General features: G+C 43.7%; 1 protein-coding gene across 1 annotated transcript in view; it reads left to right on the top strand.

Moving 5' to 3' along the window:
• WDPCP (WD repeat containing planar cell polarity effector) overlaps positions 1–15,069 on the top strand; it is a 380,247-nt gene that overhangs the window by 128,474 nt on the left and 236,704 nt on the right. The window contains exons 7-8 of the mRNA XM_069768696.1: positions 1,252–1,366; positions 3,290–3,423. Of these exons, the coding sequence (XP_069624797.1) occupies positions 1,252–1,366; positions 3,290–3,423 (249 nt within the window). The remainder of the gene's footprint in view (positions 1–1,251; positions 1,367–3,289; positions 3,424–15,069) is intronic.

The raw sequence follows: 15,069 nt of genomic DNA, 5'->3' as shown, positions 1-15,069 counted from the left end.
TAGGCACTGCAAGGTTAGACACTGTAGGTAGGCACTGCAAGGTTAGACACTGTAGGTAGGCACTACAAGGTTAGACACTGTAGGTAGGCACTGCAAGGTTAGACACTGTAGGTAGGCACTGCAAGGTTAGACACTGTAGGTAGGCACTACTAGGTTAGACATTGTAGGTTAGACACTAATTAGGCACTTCAAGTTAGACACTGTAGGTAGGCACTTCAAGGTTAGACACTGTACGCAGGCACTGCAAGGTTAGACATTGTAGGTTATGACAGAAAAACGACTGACACATCCAAACTAGTGTGAATAGGTGCACACCAGGAGCAGCTACCTCCATATACAATATACAAAAAAAGGTTGCACTCAATCGTGCCAAAGCATGTCGAATATGGAATTCATGAAATATGAATAGCAAAATGGCTTTTTGAACATTAGGAAAAATATTTATGAGACGCTTTGCACAGAATTTGGCCAAATAGTGTGAGCCCATCAACCATCATCAAGGAGCGCTCCTCCCATCACCATGTGGTTTTTAATTACCGTACATCTAATCACACTTGGTTCCGGCCAACCCATATGTAGGCTTTGCTGACAGAGGTGTTCACATTCACCCAAGCATTCAGACATTAGCCTTAGGTAAGTGTTCACATTTGGACAGGGAGATCAGGGACCCATCAGATTAATGAGGTCACCTTGACGATGGTTGATGGGCTCACACTATTTGGCCAAATTCTGTGCAAAGCGTCTCGTAAATATTTTTCCTAATGTTCAAAAAGCCATTTTGCTATTCATATTTCATGTATTCCATATTCGACATGCTTTGGCACGATAGAGTGCAACCTTTTTTTTTTAGAGACATTGTAGGTTAGACATTAAGTAGGCACTTCAGGGTTAGACACTGTAGGTAGGCACTGCAAGGTTAGACATTGTAGGTTAGACGTTGTAGATAGGCACTGCAAGATTAGTGAAAACAAACACAGAAAGCTGCAATGGGACAGTAATGTGAGATAGTAGCACATAACATCAAGAAAAATAATATATTTTGTCTGTGCCACAAAATTCCTCCTCTTGAAAGTTTTTATTATTTTTTTTAATTATATCCTTGGCAAAAAGGAGATAGTGAACCCCATCATGTACAGATATTTAATTCCACATTTGTATATATTGTGATTTGTCTTCTGTATGATCAGATTTGAGGGTTATGTAAAAGTTGGAGTTTCAGCATCTGAATGTTCTTGTTTATTTCTGTTCCAGCTCCTCTTCGGTTCAGGTGTGCTCGCGTCCATAAGCCTTTCAGGGCCACAGCTGGATAAGGTGGTGATTGACAGGACCCTGGTGGGGAAGCTCATCTCAAACCCCATCAGTGATGGTAATTACACCCATGTGCAAATCAATTTCTTACATTAACAGATGCACAACAGAAATAGTGTGTCAACAGGTAGACTAATTACTGGCACTAGGGACTTACAAACACAACAGGTAATTGCTTGTAAAGCCGCAGTTACAACACTCGGTACCACGTTCTGATTTCAAAGATTTATGAAGTCGGTGACTTGGACTTTGAAGACCAAATTCCAATTTCTTATTTTGCTCATGGTAAAGATGAGTAAAACAGGTGTTTATGCTTTAATTGAGACCTTCCGTAAGAAATGCATGAAAGTCTCTGTCGTGTAGATTTGTCATTTCTAATATGCAATGTATGTATGTATTTGGATGTACTTTCTGCATGCCAAAAATTCTATGTCTCACCTGGGAAGATGAAGGCAAAGGAGCTGAGCTTGCAGCATGTGCAGTGGGATTTGGCTGTATTATACAGCCGTGCTCCTGCTGCAGTGGCTAACTCTGATCTTGGCAATTTTATCTCTTAAAGCTGAAGTGGGCAATTAATGGTTTCCCGGCTGCCATTTTCCTGAGGCCTTGCGCCACCTCCAGTGGCACTTGTGCAGATTTGGATCTCGACCCAGCCGAGATCTCAGTCTACCCATGTGCCACCTCCAGAGGCCATTTTCCTGAGGCTGTGAGCTTCAGGGAAATGGCCGCGTGTGCAGAGATTGAGATCTCATCTGGGCTGAGATCCCAATCTGCGCACACACCGCCTCCAGCTGCCCACGGCCTCAGGAAAATGGCCACCAGGAAAACAATGATGCGCTCCACTTCCTCACCGACGACACCGGGCCCGCAGCATTGCACCGCTGGGATACCCCTCCTCCCATCCAGAGCCCATAGCATTGCCCTACTTTTGTCGCCGGCTTCCTGAGGAAGTGACCATGCCTACTGTGACCTCCTCCACCTCCGCTGGCCCCGAGTTAAGATACCTTAAATTCGGACTTTAAGGTTGACCCCATCTTATAAAAATCTTTTTTTTTTCCTATTTTCCACACCAAAAATTGGGGGGAGTCTTATGGTCCAGGTGCGTCTTATAGTCCGAAAAATCCTGTAATTGCAAAGTTGAATCATCCCCTTATCTGCAGAATATTAGAGAAGCAAACAAAGTGGATGAGATTTTACCAAAACTCAGCCATACACGTGGATAACGTCTATGCAGAAGTTGGGGTTTTGTGCGAAGATATGAGGTGAGCTCCACAGCAAGTGGCAACAAAATCTGCCTGTGGCACAAGTGAATTATACTGATGACTTTTTTAAGGTCATGTATGGATGTACCCTAAATCTTCCAAGCTATGTAATAAAAAATGAAATGAGGCTGCTATGGGCAATACCTCTAATTTGTGTCTAGATTTTTCTCCTCTCAGTACAATGTCCAATGTGTTTGTAGGTAATATAAGTGCTCACTGTATGGACTGCTGGGTCAGATTTTTACTCTTGTTCATCTTCTGCTTCCCAAGTCCATTTTGCAGTATACTCTCCTCTTATATAGTTCCTAGTGAGGTCTGTGTCAGGAGTTGGGAAGAAACTCGCAGACCTAATGTTGATTTAGTTTGGTATATACTTGACATGTGGAATATGCAGCAAAAGTGCTCGTCTGAAAAAAGCTTAAGACAAAAGGAGGAGGGAGCCAGCAAGAAAGCCGAAGGACAGAAAGCACGCGTGATATGATAGCTAGCTTTGCATAATGTAATTTAGTGCTTCCTCGGAATCCTCTGTGAGCTTTATTTCTCATTTCCAAGGGGTTCTAGCAAGATGACATATTGATGTGCTTTAGGAGATTACTGAAAATAATATTTTAAAGCATCGGCTTGTAGAGTTGTCTTTGTGCGGAGCTGAACTCATTTCTTCTGGTACCAGAAACCCCCAGTACAATGGTAACACGTTCTATATCCTCTTTGTTTTTCAGCCGTGGTTACCGACACTTTCATCATCTTATCATTTCTCAAGGAAAACAAACTTTGTCTTATTCAGTTTACAAAAAAGTCCGGTTCTCCTGATATAAACAAGCACATGGAAAAGCTCTCCTCCCTGGATATGAAGGTACACGTTATCTGGTATTCACGTCTTTATAGCAGAAACACAAGGCTGGAGATAATGTGGCCCAGTGGGGTAATAGACAATGAACAATGTGTCTATATTGCTTATAAATCGGCAAATAGTTGTGCATATTGATGTTATAAACCGCAGTATGCAAATGAACCAGGGCTAGTCCTGCAAGGCGTTTACACACCAGGACTAGCCCGGCCTCTGTAGCTGCAGTCACACCCCATGAGCGTGATTGACAGGCCCTGCACTGTGACTTCATTTCCTCAATCCTAGGAAATGTAATGCATGCGCAGAAGATGCAGCAGTACCGGATCTGTCAGTCAATCTCCGGTGATGTGACTGCAGGTACTGAGGACGGACTAGTCTCAGTGAGTAAACTCCTTTACTATTCCTGGTTCATTTCCATACAGCGAGCGGATGGTTTTGTATGTGCATATGTATATAACAACGTGATCAGAAATAACGCTTTTAAACATAATAGAGGCAGTTTCATAGTATTATGGGACCGATAGGTTCACTTTAACAGACAAGGGTATTTGCTCTTACTTTCAAAACTGATATAAAAGAGCAAAAACTTAAAATTGCCGTTGATGTACATGCTCATCTAATATTTCCAGGATTTGTCATAATTCTCCTGTTCTGTAACTTTCCATGCACTCTTTCTGGGGGTGCACTATAGGTGCAGGAACTTCCTTCATCTCTCCCAGCATGAATCGCTCCTGCTGTTCGTCAGTGCCCTGCCTTAAATTAACCAAAAGCCCATCGCTGTTCTGTCTTAGGCTAAGTTCACATTAGCGTATCTATGCGCATCATATCATCTGTATGCGCTAACGCATGCCAAAACGCATTTAAACGCATGCTTACACATGACGCAAAAAAAATGCATTTGTATGAATTTTTGCCTGCGTTTGCGTTGTTTATGCGCATGCGTTCGGTATTTCCAGGAGAATTTGCGTATGCACAATGGGCGTGTCTCAATCAGTTCCTGGACATGCTCAGTCTGAAGTACGCATGTGCATCGAACGCATCCATGCATACGTCCTTGCGTACCAACGCATTACCATAGACAGTAATGCATTGTTTTGACACACTCATGCGCATTCCTGTGCATATTTGATGCCTCAAAATAATGCAACATGTTGCGCTCGGTGGGCACCGCGAATCGGACGGATCCGCACGGACAAATACAAACTGACGCAAACGCATGTCCCTGCGCACACAATGTTAAATATAGGTACGCAAGATGCATCCGGATGTATGCGGATCTGTACACAGGCCTAAGCTGTGCACAGATACGCTAATGTGGACCCAGCCTTAATGCATTGTGACAGACAGGGGAGCAGAAGCAGAGCTCCAAAAACCTGCCTACTCCTATACATTCTATAATCCGTCCCAAGGCCTCTGCTGCGTGCGAGAGACGGACTACACTTGTAAACAGGCCGCGGACTGCAAATTAGAAAGAAGGGAGACACCTAGTGGACATTAATTTGGAAGGGGTTTTTTTGTGGGGGGGTTAACATCAGATTTTTGAATAAAGTTTTGTCACGAATCCCTCCGTGCTGTCTCTAATTTGTCATGTGCCCGCTCTAAGCACGCGACTTGGGGTTGCGCCTGCAAGGGTTAATCTATCTCTCCTCTCTCAGTCCAGCATTCAACCTCTGTACTATGCTGTAATGGGAGCATAAATCACACACCGACCCAGGCCACGCACCCACTCATACACGCTACCACCACTCACCGAACACACGGGTGATGAGTCCCGGAAATATTACCACTACTGTCTACCACTCATAAGGCTCACACACCTTAGGCTATGGATTCTTTAGAACTGGCAAGGTTCAACTTATTAATGATTTTATGCTTTAATACAAAAGGTACAGTGCTTACAATTAAAAAGAATATAAAAATATGGTAATAAAAAGACATACAGATATGCAAAACAGGAGAAAATAAACAGGAGAAAACTTACAGAAATAGCTAACTTGTAGTCTGCTTCTGCTCCCTGAGGGGGGGGGAGGTGAATATGGACTGGATTACATCAGCTTTGGCTGCCCCTCAATCTGTGAACACCCCCATTTGGGTGTAGATCTAATTTATATAGTCGCCCTGGAGGTCAAATTTCTAGACCAGCTCCTCATGTTGATATTATAATTGCTTGTCTCTGATTGGACCTTGGCCACTCCACCAATGAATATATTATTTTCTTCTGGGATTCCCTGTGTAAAAGTTTCTCACAGATAGATAGTGTCAGACCGTAATTGACATCTCTCTTCAAAAGAGCCGAAAGTGTGAAGCGCTTCCTCTCTTTCCTGGTCCTTAGCTAGGCCCCCTGGCGAGATTGGAGACAGAAGGCTGCTTTCTCAGGATGACACATATTAACACCTTGGTGAGACCTGCAGCCTTCAGGGCAGATGCTAAACCACTGCAAGTCACATGATCATACAGTGCCGGCAAAAAAAATCTTTACATATAAAATCCACATCATAATTTCACTTTTTTAAAAGTGTACACAATGGGGGAGATAATAAAAAACTGTCTAATATTAAAGCTGGATTTGTTGCAAATATCAACTAATCAACGCTCAGTTTTCACTTCTCTGGTTAAGCGAAAGCTGCACTCTGGTTGTTATGTGCAGCCCAGCCAGTTTTGCTATTAGGCAGTCTTTTATTATCTCCCTCAGTTTTTTATTATCTCCTACAATGGGTCGAAAGAAGCTTAAAATGGAAGAGAAATCCCGTGCCTTGACTCGAGAAGGGGGATTCGGTGATTGCTGTAGCTAGAGATCTGGGAGTGTCAAGAGAAGCAATTTATCAACTGAAGCGGTCGGCGGCATCATTGCCTCCTGGGATGGTACCGCAGAGGAAGTCAGGCTCTGGGGCACCTAAGAAGACTTCACCAAGGACTGATAAACTTCTGAAGCGTGAAGTGATGTCACATCCTTCTATAACTGCTGTTGAACTAAAAACAAGTACCCTATGCTCCTCCAGAACATCGCAACTAGGACAATTCGTCACCGCTTGCAGAAGGACCTGGGTCTACCAAGTTGCCGTGCCGCAAAGAAGCCCCTGCTCACAGCAGCAATGAAGAAGAAAAGGCTTGCCTTTTGTAAGAAATATCAAGATTGGACATCTGAAGAGTGGAAGAAAGTGATGTTTAGTGATGAGAGCACTTTCAGGCTGGTCAGGGGAGGCTCAAAGGTCGTGCGTCGTCCGAGTACCGTGTCACGGTATGACCCAAAATATACAGTACTAAAGGAGGTGCTGAAGACACTGTGAGTAAACATGGACTCCACATACTTAGCCAGCCCTGCTGAATCCATGCCTAAACGACTGCAGATGGTGATAAAATGTAAGGGTGACATGACAAAATACTAATTATAATACAATATCCACAATAAAACACTTGAATCCACTTGAATATTAAGATTTTGTGGTTTCATTGAACTTGTAAAGATTTTTTTGCCGGCACTGTACCTATACATATTTCACTACAAAGTGTTTTACAGATTGTCTGTTTATCACATTATTTATGAAATAAGATTATGCAACTATTTAAAGGGAACCTGTCATGTCAGATAATGTTATTTACTTGCAGATATAGGGTTAATCTGCAGGATAATAACTTTAGGGAGGTGTCCAGCCACAGTACTGAAAGTGCATCACCCAAGAGAAAAACATTTTGTCCCAGGAGCCGCCAGCTTTCGGTCATAGAAGTGTGCCCAGAGTGACTTCTGTCACCGCCCACAGCACTGTGAGCGATGACTGTAAGCACATCCCAGCACTGACTGACAGCTTTCTCTGTACTGATGCACTGTAGAGCCGGCTGTGAGTCAGTGCCCGGATGTGCTTACAATTGACGCTCACAGTGCTGTAAGTGGTGACTGTAATTACCCCGCCCATGCCGGAAAGCTGGCGGCTCCTGGGAGGAGTACAGGTTATTTTCTCCCAGTAGCTGCACTTTTAGCACTGCAGCAGGGCACCTTCCTAATTCTATTAACCTGCAGATTAACCCAATAGCTGCAGGCTGCAGTCATTATCGGACCTGACAGGTTCCCTTTAAAAGAATTTTCCCAAAACAAACATTTATCACATATTCACAGAATAGGTTATAATTCCTGGGAATTCCAGCAATCACTAGAAATGGAGAACTGATCACCCTCTTTCTTGAACACTTTGAATGGAGGTGGTCCCGCATCCTGCCACTCTTCCATTTCTGTAGGATTCCAGAGCTAGCCCAGCACTTTCCTCACATTGTTCCTCCCCAATATACCGTACTTTACAATAATGTAATTTCCAGTTCCAAGATCTAATTTTATTTTATCTGCCCATACTGTATTTTACAGGTAAGGTACCGCATATACTCAAGTATAAGGCGACCCGAGTATAAGCCGACCCCCCTTATTTTGCCACAAAAATCTGGGAAAACTTAATGACTCAAGTATAAGCTTAGGGTGGAAAATGCAGCAGCTACCGGTGAATTTCAAAAATAATAATAGGTACCAATAAAAGTAAAATTAATTGCGATATCAGTAGGTTAAGTGTTTTTGAATATCCATATTGAATCAGGAGCCCCATATAATGCTCCATACAGTTTATGATGGGCCCCATAAGATGCTCCATATTAAGATATGCCCCATATAATGCTGCACAAAGGTTAATAATGGCCCCATAAGATGCTCCATAGACACATTTGCCCCATACAGTACTGCATAAAGGTTAATAATGGCCCCATAAGATGCTCCAGAGACATTTGCGCCATACAGTACTGCATAAAGGTTAATAATGGCCCCATAAGATGCTCCATAGAGACATTTGCCCAATATAATGCTGCACAAACATTGATTATGGCCCCATAAGATGCTCCATATAGATATTTGCCCCATATAATGCTGCACAAACGTTGATTATGACCCCATAAGATGCTCCATATAGATATTTGCCCCATATAATGCTGCACAGACATTGATTATGGCCCCTTAAGATGCTCCATATAGATATTTGCCCCATATAATGCTGCGCAAACGTTGATTATGGCCCCATAAGATGCTCCATAAAGATATTTGCCCCATATAGTGCTGCACAAACGTTGAATATGGCCCCATAAGATGCACCATAGAGATATTTGCCCCATATGCTGCTGCTGCGATTAAAAAAAAAAAAAAAATCACATACCTCTCTTCGCTCAGGCCCCCATTACTTGCAATACTCACCTGCTCCACGTTCCGGCGCCGCTGTGTTTTCCGCGTACTCTGCACTAACGTTCAGGCAGAGGGCACGGACTAACCACGTCATCGCGCCCACAGACCTGAGTGTCACAGCAGAGGACGCGGAAGACGGAGCGGCGCCCCGAACGAGGAAAGGTGAATATTGCGCAGCGCTCCCCCTCCCCATTATACTCACCTTCTCCTGACGCGGTCCCTGCATCAACGGTCTCCGGCGCTGACAGCTTCTTCCAGCGTTGAGCGGTCACCGTTACCGCTCATTACAGTAATGAATATGCGGCTCCACCCCTATGGGAGTGGAGTCGCACCATATTCATTACTGTAATGAGCAGTACCATGTGACCGCTCAACGCTGGAAGAAGCTGTGAGTGACCGGAGATGCAGGGACCTCGCCAGGAGCAAGTGAGTATGTCACAGCTGCCGCTCCCCCGCCGCCCCGCTGGAACAATGACTCAAGTATAAGCCAAGAGGAGCACTTTCAGCCTAAAAAAATGGGCTGAAAATCTCAGCTTATACTCAAGTATATACGGTATTTGCATTGCATTACAGTGGAAATATACCTTTTTTTAATAAACAATATTATAGCCCTCTAGCTAATGCCCTACCACATCATCTGTCCTGTGTTTACAGTCATGAAAAAAATATTCAGTGTTACTTACTTTAAAAGAACTTCTCTCATCTTAGTATTCCAGATGATATATGCTGCCACTTTTCTATGATTTTCTGTGTCCAGTTCTGGGCACCACATTTAAGAAAAAAGACATTGAAAAACTGGAGCAAGTTCAGAGGAGAGCTACCAGGATGGTGAGCGGACTGCAAACTATGTCCTACGAGGAACGGTTAATGGATCTGGGAATATTTAGCTTGCAAAAAAGAAGGCTAAGAGGAGACTTAATAGCTGTCTACAAATATCTGAAGGGTTGTCACAGTGTAGGGATCATCCTTATTGCACATGGAAAAACGAGAAGCAATGGAATGAAACTGAAAAGGAGGAGACGCAGATTAGATATTAGAAAAAACGTTTTGGCAGTGAGGGTGATCAATGAGTGGAACAGGCTGCCACGAGAGGTGGTGAGTTCTCCTTCAATGGAAGTCTTCAAACCGAGACTGGACAGACATCTGTCTGAGATGGTTTAGTGAATCCTGCATTGAGGAGGGGGTTGGACACGATGGCACTGGAGGTCTTTTCCAACTCTAATATTCTATGATGCATATGCCATCACTTTAGTATTAGGGGGGTTCCCTCACCAAACATGGAAATTAAAGGGACACAATGCTAGTTGAGTCGTTGTCCTCGTCTTGTTCTTTCCCTACACAATGGCACCCAGATTACCTGCTTGCAGCTCAACTCTATATACCGTAAATGGGGCTGACTGCAATTCCCTGCTTAGCCAGGTGGTCATAAGCGCTAATGTCCAGGGACCACTAAGAAGGGGTCACATTGCTAAAATACCAAGAATGGAAATTAGATTGTGAGCCCATGTCACAGTGCCCTGGGAATGCCTTGCCACTATAAAACACGGCAAAAATAAGTAAGGAGTAATAATGCTGCACCTTCTGATCACGTTTGTACAATTTTACAAAGTAAATGCTGTACACAATACAAAAACACTAAGGAAACTTGTATACGGCATAGTGTTCCCACTAATGTTTAAATGATTGCTCCCCTTGCTGAACCAGAAGTCATTGTGACTAGTTTCATAAAATGCCTGAAAAACAAAATCACCAAGTGATTGGCAGCATTTTCAACATGAATAAAGTGGCGTCTCTCCTGTGCCAGTTTTACAGGTAATGTGTTTCCTTGTATCAGGGGCTTTGCATCTGCAGAGCTGTTTTGGAGCAAGTGTTTAATTTAGGTCTCAGTATATTACATTTGATTTTGCCTGGAAGGAAAACCCATCTGCAAGGAAGAGATGAGAGCATCTCATACATTTTTCAGGCTGTTTCAGTTCAAGACCCCTATTCCGTATTGACTTGTACGTTCAGCATAGCTGTCCACCGCAAAGTTAGCTCTAATGTAAAAAATGCACCGAACCACCTGAACGTGAGCCACGGCACTGCAAGATAAACTCCTGTTTCCAGTCCAGAGAACCGAGGCTTGACATTGACATGCTCTTTCAAGTTAAAGTGTCTGGGAAATTATCATTTTATCTTTTCTGTCACCCACAGGTTCACAGCACTTGGTTTAATGTTCATTCTCTCGGGAGCATGCCGAATGTTAAGGGAAAAAAACTCGACTTTCTTTTTTTAAAGGAGAAATTGCTAAATTCATAATTACAGTTCTTATGTATTCACTAGATGGTGGCCCAATTCTAACGCATCGAGTATTCTAGAATATGCATGTCCACGTAGTATATTGCACAGCCCAAGTAGTATATTGCCCAACCACGTAGTATATTGCCCAGTCACGTATATTGCCCAGTTACGTAGCATATTGTCCAGTCATGTACTATATTGCCCAGCCACATAGTATATTGCCTAGCCACGTAGTATATTGCCCAGCCACGTAGTATATTGCCCAGTCATGTACTATATTGCCCAGTCACGTACTATATTGCCCAGCCACATAGTATATTGCCCAGTCACGTAGTATATTGCCCAGTCACATACTATATTGCCCAGCCACATAGTATATTGCCCAGCCACGTAGTATATTGCCCAGCCACGTACTATATTTCCCAGCCACGTAGTATATTGCCCAGTCACGTAGTATATTGCCCAGCCACGTAGTATATTGCCCAGTCACGTAGTATATTGCCCAGCCACGTAGTATATTGCCCAGCCACGTAGTATATTTCCCAGTCACGTAGTATATTGCCCAGTCACGTAGTATATTGCCCAGTCACGTAGTATATTGCCCAGCCCGCGTAGTATATTGCCCAGCCCGCGTAGTATATTGCCCAGCCCGCGTAGTATATTGCCCAGCTTGCGTAGTATATTGCCCAGCATGCGTAGTATATTGCCCAGCCCGCGTAGTATATTGCCCAGCCCGCGTAGTATATTGCCCAGTCCGCGTAGTATATTGCCCAGCCCGCGTAGTATATTGCCCAGCCCGCGTAGTATATTGCCCAGCCCGCGTAGTATATTGCCCAGCCCGCGTAGTATATTGCCCAGCGTGCGTAGTATATTGCCCAGCCCGCGTAGTACATTGCACAGCGCGCGTAGTATATTGCACAGCCCGCGTAGTATATTGTACAGCCCGCGTAGTATATTGCCCAGCCCGTGTAGTACATTGCCCAGCCCGCTTAGTATATTGCACAGTCCACGTAGTATATAGCAATGTGGGCATCATATCCCTGTTAAAAAAAAAGAATTAAAATAAAAAATAGTTATATACTCACCCTCCGTTGGCCCCTGGATCCAGGAAGCGTTTACTGACGCTCCTCACGCGCTCCGTGCTCAAGAGTGCATTGTGGTCTCGCGAGATGATGACGTAGCGGTCTCGCGAGACTGCTACGTCATCATCTCGCGAGACCGCAATGCATGGACCGGTCACCGGAGCGTCGCGAGGAGCAGCGGGAAAGGCGCCGGAAGGTGAGTATATGATGATTTTTTATTATTTTTAACATTAGATCTTTTTACTATTGATGCTGCATAGGCAGCATCAATAGTATAAAAGTTGGTCACACAGGGTTAATGGCAGCGTTAATGGAGTGTGTTACACCGCGGCATAACGCGGTCCATTAGCGCTGCCATTAACCCTGTGTGAGTGCTGACTGGAGGGGAGTACGGAGCGGGCACTGACTGCGGGGAGGAAGGAACGGCCATGTTGCCGCCGGACTGTGCCCGTCGCTGATTGGTCGTGGGCGTTTTGCCACGACCAATCAGCGACTTGGATATCCATGACAGACAGAGGCCGCGACTAATGAATATCCGTGACAGACAGACAGACAGACAGAAGTGACCCTTAGACAATTATATAGTAGATTAGTTAAATAGGAGTAAATGTACAACATGAGTTTTAAATGTTACTACTTACAGCCTAAAAGATAAACTCATTTCTATTATTATACAGGAAAAATATACCTTTGTACCATGATAGCCACTCAAAATGTTACAATTTGAGAGTCCTTAGTGGTTGATACTTAATGGCTAACTGAAAAGATGGAGACAAATATCAAGCTTTCCAGACTGCTCAGGTCTCTTCATCAGGCTCGGTATATTGTAGGTATGTAGAATTGGATTTGTAATATAGGGTCCTATGGGAATTAGATTTTCCTTTTTGCATTTGGGTAAGAAAAAAAATGTTGCTATCCAGTTGTGCACATTTTCTGTGTCTTTAACCAACCAAGCCTGATGAAGAGACCTAAGCAGTCTGGAAAGCTTGCTATTTATTACCATCTTTTCATTTAGCCATTAACAGGTAGGAACCACTGAGGGCTCTCAAATTTTAATATTTTATTATTAATAATTTAAAGTAACACTCCAGCTATATATTTTTTAGCAGCTACAAAGAATGGGGAGGCCTGTAATTTTTTATCGTAGGTACACTTCAACTGTAAGAGACAGAATCTTAAAAAAATCCAGAAAATCACGTTGTATGATTTTTACATAAATAATTTGCACTTGATTGCATGAAATAAGTATTTGATACAATAGAAAAGCAGTACTTAATATTCGGTACAGAAACCTTTGTTTGCAATTACAGAGGTCAGATGTTTCCTGTAGTTCTTGACCAAGTTTGCACACACTGCAACTGAGATTTTGGCCCACTACTCCATACATATCTTCTCCAGATTTTTCAGCTTTCAGGGTTGTCACTGGGCAACTGTAGCGCCAGCGTCCCTGCAGCTACACCAATCCCCCAGCAGGAACACCAAATTACTCACCAGCGTGGCCCACGTCCTGCTCCTCCTTTTCCTTCCTGCTCTGCTGCTGCCCAGGTTATGTGCACAGCACGCAGATCCCCGGGCACTGTGCTTAAGGCAGGTGCACGCTCCTCCCTTTTTAAAGGGGCTGCACGCACACCCTCCTCACTTGTCCCCAGTAAATGGCTGGGAGACCCTTTCTATTTAAGGCACCTTCACCTGCCTGGAGGTGCCTGTGCAACGTCATTAGTTAGTTTCTTAAACACGCTTGCTAGTTCTCATGTCTAAGTGCTTGTATAACTGTCCTGTATATCAGCCATGCCCGCCTGCCTGTATATCAGTCGTGCCTACCAGTACCTGCCTGTGTGTCTGTCATGCCAGTCACTACACCAGTCGTGCCAGCCAGTACTTGCCAAGTCTACTATTCCTGCCTCCTGTCCCTTGGGGGTCAACTGCCATCCACCCGATCTCAGTCCTGGAGTAGCACCTCATTCCACCTCCCTCGTCCCTCCTCGGCAGGGCTGTGGAGTCGGTAAGCCACAGTTGCGACTCCGACTCCTGGATTTTATCAGGTTCTGACTCCTTCATAAATGGCCAATTCGTAACAATAAATTTACTGTTGTCAAATATTAACATCGTGCTTATTCAGTTTCTCACCATCATATAAGTAATCAGACCACTTAGAGCAAAAACTATATTTATTAGAATACAATTAGAATATAGCAAATAACTTTTATAAACCTTTCTAAACTCTTGTAAGTAAATATGCAATAAACACTGTTATGCAGTTATTAAGAAGAAATCTATAAATTTGTCCTCAGAAAAAGTATTGCCTCTGTCAGATCCTCCTTCATGGATGCCCTCAAATCTGATCTAATTATTTTGAGAGCAGAGAACAACCTCTCTACACTAACTTGGGTTGGTGGCAAAGCAGTAACCACTCGGGCAACATCTCTGACAATGTCAGGATACAGAGCAATCACTTGTTGCACTGTTATTTTTGGTGAACAGTCAAATTTCTCAATTTCATTTAGTGCACATGAAAAATTCTGCTGAAATGTACTGGCTGTGTTCTTATCTGCTTATCACTGTTGTTCATAGTTTGATAGAACATATATATTTGAGTAACATTTATAAAATTCATATGAAAGTTCAATTATGAAATATTAATACATTTTTTTTAAAGCTGGAGTTGGAGTCCGTACATTTCTACCGACTCCGACTCCAACCACAACTAACTCCGACTCCACAGCCCTGCTCCTCGGATCGCGATATCGTCTGCCGCCGTACATCCGAGGTCTGACTTAATGAGGTACCTACTCACTTCTCTCTAGGCTCTCCTTGGATCACAGTACAGTGGTTCCACCACCCAGTCCATTACAGCAACATTGAATTTCCGCTCCCTCCAAAGATTTTCTATTGGGTTCAGGTCTAGAGACTGGCTAGGCCACTCCAGGATCTTGAAATGCTTCTTGCAAAGCCACTCCTTAGTTGCTCTGGCTGTGTTTTTCGGGTCATTGTCATGCTGGAAGACTCAGCCACGAAACATCTTTAATGCTCTTACTGAGTGAAGGAGGTTGTTGGCCAAAATCCATCCTCACTTTAATACGG

Source organism: Ranitomeya imitator, chromosome 5 (assembly GCF_032444005.1).
Source record: "Ranitomeya imitator isolate aRanImi1 chromosome 5, aRanImi1.pri, whole genome shotgun sequence".
Taxonomy (NCBI): domain Eukaryota; kingdom Metazoa; phylum Chordata; class Amphibia; order Anura; family Dendrobatidae; genus Ranitomeya; species Ranitomeya imitator.
Note: the sequence above shows the minus strand (reverse complement) of the source record. Positions and strands in the feature narration are given on the sequence as shown.